Source organism: Oncorhynchus mykiss, chromosome 9 (assembly GCF_057628025.1).
Source record: "Oncorhynchus mykiss isolate SJ-2025 chromosome 9, ASM5762802v1, whole genome shotgun sequence".
Classification (NCBI taxonomy): Eukaryota; Metazoa; Chordata; class Actinopteri; order Salmoniformes; family Salmonidae; genus Oncorhynchus; species Oncorhynchus mykiss.
The window spans coordinates 6,352,093-6,361,606 of record NC_143030.1 but is presented as its reverse complement, the minus strand read 5'-3'; the positions used below and the strand labels follow the sequence as shown (position 1 = coordinate 6,361,606).

The window sequence follows — 9,514 nt, the reverse complement described above, 5'->3', positions numbered from 1 at the left end:
ATGTGCACAATTATCGATATATTTTGTACTAGTTATCATACAAAGAATAATTTAAAGTATTTCTAAGATGTAATTTTGTACATTTATTTTAAACCTAAATGGTCAACGGTTTTTTGTTTGTTGTAATGTGTACTCCTATAATATAATACAACATGATCTGTACATTGTGTTACGGTAAAAACAGTCCCCGTCCTCAAAAACAAATAATGACATTTATAGTACAATTGACGTCACTAGACCCGGGCTTTCGGGGTTTTTACAGGCATGCTGGGAATGATTTTTTTGTATCAGCCCCGGAGCCTTTTGCCCTACTGGGAGGACGTAAAACAAACTGGGCTACTGCACACCGCGATGAATACTCCCAATCACGAGCCATGGCCTTTTTCAGTGCTGCCTTTAACCAACATGTCTGTGGGACTCTGAATATGTAGAGGGGCGTTTCGAGACGTCCCCAGTGGCTGCACTACAGGTGGAGATGGAGATGGAGGGAAATGCCATTGCAGATTAGGAGAAAGCAGCTTGCAATGAATTCATTGGGTCGACCTAAAGGGACACGGGGTTATCTCATCCTTGCGAAAAGAGATTTTACAGGCATGCTGGGAACATTGAGCGAAGACAGAACACAAGCTTTTGGGTGGGTGGGTAAAACCAAGGAGATGGGACTGTGTGGAAGATAGTTTAGGCCAATGGTAGCTGTTCCTGTAAATCCACCATGGCTCCTCCCACCTCCAGTAGAGGATCTGGAAGTATTGGAGAGACAACAGAAAGATAGGGAGGGTGTTGATCCATCTGGAGAGACTACAGAAAGATAGGGAGGGTGTTGATCCATCTGGAGAGACTACAGAAAGATAGGGAGGGTGTTGATCCATCTGATTGGAGAGACTAGGAAAAGATAGGGAGAGTGTTGATCCATCTGATTGGAGAGACTAGGGACAGATAGGGAGGGTGTTGATCCATCTGTTTGGAGAGACTAGGGACAGATAGGGAGGGTGTTGATCCATCTGTTTGGAGAGACTAGGGACAGATAGGGAGGGTGTTGATCCATCTGTTTGGAGAGACTAGTGGGGTGGAAGTCAGGAAGCGTATTACAGATCATCTGGCTGTATATGCAGGGGAGCTGATGGCCATACTGTTGGCCTTGCAGTGGATGAAGGAAGTCGAGCCAGACAGAGGAGTTATTTGCTCTGATTCATGTGCAGTGTTAATGAGTCTCCAGTCCTTTATATCACGTAGTAGACAAGACCTGATTTATGAGGTGCTACAAACCCATGGCAGGATTGGACAGATGGGTATATACAGATCATATTTACATTGGTCCCAGCTCATGTAAGAGTGGAGGGGAATGAGGCAGTTGATGTACTGGCTAAACAAGCACTAAGTAGTGGGTGATGTTGATGTACTGGCTAAACAAGCACTAAGTAGTGGGGATGTTGATGTACTGGCTAAACAAGCACTAAGTAGTGGGTGATGTTGATGTACTGGCTAAACACGCACTAAGTAGTGGGTGATGTTGATGTACTGGCTAAACAAGCACTAAGTAGTGGGTGATGTTGATGTTTCAATGAGCAAAGCAGAGGCAAAAGGCCTGATTATGGACAGTGACGGTGGATAAATGACAGGAGCAGTGAAATAGAGAAACTAAGGGCAGGCATTTATTTCAAGTACAGGGTAAAGTTGTGGAGGGGAGAACGGCAGGAAGGCACAGAAGAGAGGAGGCTATTTTTTTTACAAGATTAAGGGTGGGACACAGCCTGTTGAATAAGACCCTACTTGTGATAGAAAAGCATCCAACAGGAAAGTGTGACTATTGCCAGGAAACAGAGAACGTGGAGCATGTACTGATACAGTGTGGACATTGTTGGAGGGAACGAGAGAGGATGAGATCTAGTCTGAGGGAGAACGGGATACAGGAAATGAGTTTAAAGAGTATATTTACTAGGGATACAGAAAATTAGTTTCAAGATTATATTGATTAGAACGTAATTAGATAAAGCCTCAGATATTTTATGATCTATTTTTAAGAGCAACGGGGCTGGTAGGTAGGATTTAGTTTCTCCATCTCTGGCCCACACTCCAGTACAGTAGGTGGCGGTAATGCAGCCTAACGTTGGATGCCAACCGCCGATAAACCCCAACGAAGAAGAAGAAGAAGCAAGAGAACTGCAGGATATCCCAGTTGGCAGCTGCGAGAGATCTTCCAGTGCATTAGAGTCATCTACATACCTGGTTTAGGAGCCCGCTGCCCCAAGATAGAATGGATCATGACAACTGACAAAGATCTACATACTAACACGCTAGAGAGAACGTACAGTTTAATTTAGTTTAATCTTGTAATCTTAATGGATGGTGTCGTAGACATGTCAGTACTGACAGAGATCTGGCCATTTCTTCAAACCATCATCTTTATTTCATATCGATTAAATATTGCAACAATGAGGCTAGTCGACCTTGAGTGTTGGACTGAGTAACCTCAGTACCCCCTGTACCGGTACCCCCTGTATATAGCCTCCACATTGACTCTGTACTGGTACCCCCTGTATATAGCCTCCACATTGACTCTGTACCGGTACCCCCTGTATATAGCCTCCACATTGACTCTGTACTGGTACCCCCTGTATATAGCCTCCACATTGACTCTGTACCAGTACCCCCTGTATATAGCCTCCACATTGACTCTGTACCGGTACCCCCTGTATATAGCCTCCACATTGACTCTGTACCGGTACCCCCTGTATATAGCCTGCACATTGACTCTGTACCGTAATACCCTGTATATAGTCTCCACATTGACTCTGTACCAGTACCCCCTGTATATAGCCTCCACATTGACTCTGTACTGTAATACCCTGTATATAGCCTCCACATTGACTCTGTACCGTAATACCCTGTATATAGCCTCCACATTGACTCTGTACCGTAATACCCTGTAAATAGTCTCACTATTGTTATTTTACTGCTGCTCTTGAATTATTTCAGCATGTCACTGTTGTATTCGGCGCATGTGACAAAACGTTTGATTTGAACAGTCCCCCTCTGTCTTACTGTACGATGTGTCTGATGCTGTCTGGACAGAAAGAGGGCAACATTCCATATAGAAAATCCACACTTTGGATTTCTTCACATTTTATGGTGTTAAAAAGTGGGATTAAAATAGTATTTAATTGTCATTGTCAAAAATTCAAACTTAAAAAAAATATATATAAATAAAATCGTAATATACCTTGCTTAGAGAAGTATTCGACCCCCCCACTCCCAGATTTTGCCTGTGCTTAGCTCCATCCCATCTCTTTTCATCTTGAAAAACTCCCCAGCATACCCATAACATGATGCAGCCACCGCCATACTTGAAGATAAAGAGGCAGCTTACTCAGTGTTCTGTTGGACTTGTCCCAAACAGAAGGCTTTGTATTTATGCCCCAAAAAGTCTATTTCTTTGCAGTTATATTTTTTCAATATTACTTTTAGCGCCTTGTTGTCATAGAGCAGAGGGAACAGTCACTAAGGTGAAGCGCTGTTCCATTCAACTCCGGCCATTGTTGTGGGCCTGCCCTCCCCTGAATACATACATATGCATGTGTTGGAATATGTTAATTCTGTACAATTGTATTCTTTTCACTCTGTCATTTAGGTTAGTATAGGTTAGTATTCCTTAGTTTTAGTTAGTTAGTTACACTTAGTTCCTTAGTTTCCTTAGTTTTCTCCCATTACCCATTCCCGTTCTGAAATCACCAAATGGCCTCATGGTGACTTTCCTAAGCAGTTTCCTTCCTGCGCTGCAGCTCAAGGATGACTGCATCTTTGATATGTCTGGGCGGTTGAATACAGCACCATGCTCAAAAGAGATAATTCAAGAGTCTGATTTGTTATTGTTACCCGTCGACCAATCACTGCCCTTCTTTTATAAGGCTTTCGAGAGAGGGGGGGGGGGGGGGGGCGGGGGGGAGAGGTCTTTGTAGTTGGAATCTGTGCTTGAAATTCAAATACTTGGGCTGAGGGATCCTAACAGATGTATGTGTGGTGGGGGGGGAGGGGGGGGTCTTTGTAGTTGGAATTTGACTTCTGAACTTCTAATTTAATTCTTATTTGACTCATTTAGTCTTATTTGACCCTGGGGCGGCAGGGTGGCCTAGTGGTTAGAGCGTTGGACTAGCAACCGGAAAATTGCAAGTTCAAATCCCAGAGCTGACAAGGTGCAAATCTGTCGTTCTGCCCCTGAACAGGCAGTTAACCCACTGTTCCTAGGCCGTCATTGAAAATAAGAATTTGTTCTTAACTAGTTAAATAAAACATTTTTAAAAATTGCCTTCTTTGACTCATTTAGTCTTATCCGACTCATTTAGTCATCTTTGACTCATTTAGTCTTCTTTGACTCATTTAGTCATCTTTGACTCATTTAGTCTTCTTTGACTCATTTAGTCTTCTTTGACTCATTTAGTCTTCCTTGACTCATTTAGTCTTCTTTGACTCATTTAGTCTTTGACTCATTTGGTCTTCGTTGACTCATTTAGTCTTCGTTGACTCATTTAGTCTTCTTTGACTCATTTGGTCTTCGTTGACTCATTTAGTCTTCTTTGACTCATTTAGTCTTTGACTCATTTGGTCTTCGTTGACTCATTTAGTCTTCTTTGACTCATTTAGTCTTCTTTGACTCATTTAGTCTTCTTTGACTCATTTAGTCTTATCCGACTCATTTAGTCTTCTTTGACTCATTTAGTCTTATCCGACTCATTTAGTCTTTGACTCATTTAGTCTTATTTGACTCATTTAGTCTTCTTTGACTCATTTAGTCTTTGACTCATTTAGTCTTATTTGACTCATTTAGTCTTTGACTCATTTAGTCTTCTTTGACTCATTTAGTCTTTGACTCATTTAGTCTTCTTTGACTTATTTAGTCTTCGTTGACTCATTTAGTCTTCTTTGACTCATTTAGTCTTCTTTGACTCATTTAGTCTTCTTTGACTCATTTAGTCTTGCCTAAACAAAAAAGGGGGAGTGAATACAACAACAACAACAATATTTTTCGTAACATTTTTTATTCATTTGTAACAATTTGTAGAATTTTCTTTTCACTTTGACATTATAGAGTAGTTTGGTGTCGATCAAAACATTACTAATGAAAACTATTCTAAATATATCTAATCTAATCTATAATCTATATCTATCTTTAATACAACAAAATGTGAATGTGTGATGGTAGACTTTTATTACACAATTTTTATATGTTTTTTTTCCTCAAAGTAGCCGGGATGTCACGTTGTCCCTACTTATATCAGTAGATTTCATAACAACTTAAGTATTACCCAAACTTCTGTTCAATCAAATAAACATCACTTAGCAAATAAGCCATTCATGTCTTTTGTTGACAATAGTCCACTATTCATTGACACAATGAAAAAACGCCACCTGCTGGAGGGAGACAGAGTTTCAGGCGGTATTGGCTGAGCTACACGAGTAGCGCCATCTAGTGGTCGGAACGTGTTGTTGCACCATCATATGGACTTCCTCGCTTCCTAACTAGATATAGTAGGCTACTATAAAATAAAATTACTTCATGTGAAAACACTTGAGCTTTTAAAAATGTGTTTCATTATTTTGTCAAACTCAATATTTACAGAATTAAACATACAACACTTCCCTCCATGTTATCCTAAATGTCTATTTTCCAGTCTCTTCATCCTTCTATCCCTCTATAGTTCTCCATCCATCCTTCATTCATCCCTCAATCATTCCACCCCTTCTCTCTCGTCCTCCTCCTAAATGTCTATTTTCCAGTCTCTTCATCCTTCTATCCCTCTATAGTTCTCCATCCATCCATCCATCCGTTCTTCATTCATCCCTCAATCATTCCACCCCTTCTCTCTCGTCCTCCTTCTAAGTGTCTATTTTCCAGTCTCTTCATCCTTCTATCCCTCTATAGTTCTCCATCCATCCATCCGTTCTTCATTCATCCCTCAATCATTCCACCCCTTCTCTCTCGTCCTCCTTCTAAGTGTCTATTTTCCAGTCTCTTCATCCTTCTATCCCTCTATAGTTCTCCATCCATCCATCCGTTCTTCATTCATCCCTCAATCATTCCACCCCTTCTCTCTCGTCCTCCTTCTAAGTGTCTATTTTCCAGTCTCTTCATCCTTCTATCCCTCTATAGTTCTCCATCCATCCATCCGTTCTTCATTCATCCCTCAATCATTCCACCCCTTCTCTCTCGTCCTCCTTCTAAGTGTCTATTTTCCAGTCTCTTCATCCTTCTATCCCTCTATAGTTCTCCATCCATCCTTCATTCATCCCTCAATCATTCCACCCCTTCTCTCTCGTCCTCCTCCTAAGTGTCTACTTTCCCGTAGGTGCCCTCCGGAGGGCGGTAGGGTTTAGGGAAGGTCTTCAGCTGGATGCTGTTGAAAGCATACTTCCTGCTTCTGATGTTCTTCTCAACGTTCTCCATTCTACAGCCCTCCCTAGAGATGTGTGCACACACACACACACACACACACACACGCACGCACGCACGCACGCACACACACGCACACACACGACAGGATGAATGAATGGAACAATTGATTTCAGGGGATGAAACACAAAGACTTTCATAGTTGATGTGCATCACTGTCGGGGCTGAAAGTAGAGGACCAAGCGATAACACATACATGTACACAACCACACATACATGAACACAACCACACATACATGTACACAACCACACACACATGTACACAACCACACATACATGTACACAACCACACACACATGTACACAACCACACACACATGTACACAACCACACACACATGTACACAACCACACACACATGTACACAACCACACACACATGTACACAACCACACACACATGTACACAACCACACACACATGTACACAACCACACACACGTACACAACCACACACACATGTACACAACCACACACACATGTACACAACCACACACACACAGTGATGGAGAGAGAGAGAGTAGAAAACAGAACCAATAGAGAGGCAGTAGAAAACAGAACCGAGAGAGAGAGAGAGAGTAGAAAGCAGAGAGAGAGAGTAGAAAGCAGAGAGAGAGAGTAGAAAACAGAGAGAGAGAGTAGAAAGCAGAGAGAGAGAGTAGAAAGCAGAGAGAGAGAGTAGAAAGCAGAGAGAGAGTAGAAAGCAGAGAGAGAGAGTAGAAAGCAGAGAGAGAGAGTAGAAAACAGAGAGAGAGAGTAGAAAGCAGAGAGAGAGAGTAGAAAGCAGAGAGAGAGAGAGAGAGAGAGAGTAGAAAACAGAGAGAGAGAGAGTAGAAAACAGAGAGAGAGAGAGTAGAAAACAGAGAGAGAGAGAGTAGAAAGCAGAGAGAGAGAGTAGAAAGCAGAGAGAGAGAGTAGAAAACAGAGAGAGAGAGTAGAAAGCAGAGAGAGAGAGTAGAAAACAGAGAGAGAGAGTAGAAAACAGAGAGAGAGAGAGTAGAAAACAGAGAGAGAGAGAGTAGAAAACAGAGAGAGAGAGTAGAAAGCAGAGAGAGAGAGTAGAAAGCAGAGAGAGAGAGTAGAAAGCAGAGAGAGAGAGTAGAAAGCAGAGAGAGAGAGTAGAAAACAGAGAGAGAGAGTAGAAAGCAGAGAGAGAGAGTAGAAAGCAGAGAGAGAGAGTAGAAAGCAGAGAGAGAGAGAGAGAGAGAGAGAGAGAGTAGAAAACAGAGAGAGAGAGAGTAGAAAACAGAGAGAGAGAGAGAAAGCAGAGAGAGAGAGTAGAAAACAGAGAGAGAGAGTAGAAAGCAGAGAGAGAGAGAGTAGAAAACAGAGAGAGAGAGTAGAAAACAGAGAGAGAGAGAGTAGAAAACAGAGAGAGAGAGAGTAGAAAACAGAGAGAGAGAGAGTAGAAAACAGAGAGAGAGAGAGTAGAAAACAGAGAGAGAGAGTAGAAAACAGAGAGAGAGAGTAGAAAACAGAGAGAGAGAGTAGAAAACAGAGAGAGAGAGTAGAAAGCAGAGAGAGAGAGTAGAAAACAGAGAGTAGAACACAGAGAGAGAGAGTAGAAAGCAGAGAGAGAGAGAGAGAGAGTAGAAAACAGACAGAGAGAGAGAGAGAGAGAGAGAGAGTAGAAAGCAGAGCGAGAGAGAGAGAGAGTAGAAAGCAGAGAGAGAGAGATAGAGAGTAGAAAGCAGAGAGAGAGAGAGAGAGAGAGAGAGAGAGTAGAAAGCAGAGAGAGAGAGAGAGAGTAGAAAGCAGAGAGAGAGAGAGAGAGAGAGAGAGAGAGAGAGAGTAAAAAACAGAGAGAGAGAGAGTAGAAAGCAGAGAGAGAGAGAGTAGAAAGCAGAGAGAGAGAGTAGAAAGCAGAGAGAGAGTAGAAAGCAGAGAGAGAGAGTAGAAAGCAGAGAGAGTAGAAAACAGAGAGAGAGAGTAGAAAGCAGAGAGAGAGAGAGAGAGAGTAGAAAACAGACAGAGAGAGAGAGAGAGAGAGAGTAGAAAGCAGAGAGAGAGAGTAGAAAACAGAGAGAGTAGAAAACAGAGAGAGAGAGTAGAAAGCAGAGAGAGAGAGAGAGAGAGAGAGAGTAGAAAGCAGAGAGAGAGAGAGAGAGAGAGTAGAAAACAGACAGAGAGAGAGAGAGAGAGAGTAGAAAACAGACAGAGAGAGAGAGAGAGAGAGAGAGAGAGTAGAAAACAGACAGAGAGAGAGAGAGAGAGAGAGTAGAAAACAGACAGAGAGAGAGAGAGAGAGAGAGAGTAGAAAACAGACAGAGAGAGAGAGAGAGAGAGAGAGTAGAAAGCAGAGAGAGAGAGAGAGAGAGAGTAGAAAGCAGAAAAAGGAGAACTCTGGAAGTGGTACCATTGTATATGTATTTATTGGTTTTGCAATAATTGTATTTGATTGGCATTTCCCCATTGAACCGGCAGGTAGCCTAGTGGTTAGAGTGTTGGGCCATTAACCGAAAGGTTGCTGGATCGAGCTGACAAGTCGTTCTGCCCCCTGAACAAGGCAGTTAACCCCACTGTTCCCCGGTAGGCCGTCATTGTAAATAAGAATTTGTTCTTAACTGAGTTTTTTTAGAAAGAACTACCATATTTCTATTTCCCAGTTACAACTACCATACTCAGTATGAGCCAGACCACTAACAGATGTGAGGTGACCAGGAGGAGAGCTACCGGATAGAAGTGTCTGCCAGGTGCTGCTGGAGTCTTCTGCTCCCCCTTAAACCCAGACCACGACCCAGCTCCTCTCTCTGGGTCCCAACAACCCACTATCTGGCCCTGCTGGAGACGAGAGCTGGGGGAGGGGGAAGTGGGGGAGGGGAAGTGGGGGGGAGAAGAAGAAGAAGAAGAAGCAACGAGAGAGGATAAGAGAAGAAGAGGGAGCAGATAAAGGAGAGAAGAAGAGAGGTTAGATGGAGAGAAGAAGAGAGGTTAGATGGAGAGAAGAAGAGAGGTTAGATGGAGAGAAACTAAAACAGAAAGACAGTCAGTAAAGCAGTTTGGTCTGAAAGAACCTGACAGAAACTACAAATTAAAAAGGAGAGGAGAGGAGGGGGGAGGAGAGGAGGGGGGAG

General features: G+C 42.6%; 1 protein-coding gene across 3 annotated transcripts in view; it reads right to left on the bottom strand.

The window, feature by feature from the left end:
- Positions 1-5,016: 5,016 nt before the first annotated feature.
- LOC110518889 (type II inositol 3,4-bisphosphate 4-phosphatase) overlaps positions 5,017-9,514 on the bottom strand; it is a 54,196-nt gene continuing 49,698 nt past the window's right edge. For 2 of the 3 annotated variants that reach the window (XM_090183354.1, XM_090183355.1), the window contains one exon: positions 5,017-6,452. In XM_090183354.1, the coding sequence (XP_090039480.1) occupies positions 6,320-6,452 (133 nt within the window). In that variant the 3' untranslated portion in view covers positions 5,017-6,319. Of the gene's footprint in view, positions 6,453-8,795; positions 9,235-9,514 lie in introns of those variants that run through there. The other variant, XM_090183353.1, reaches the window with a different exon arrangement.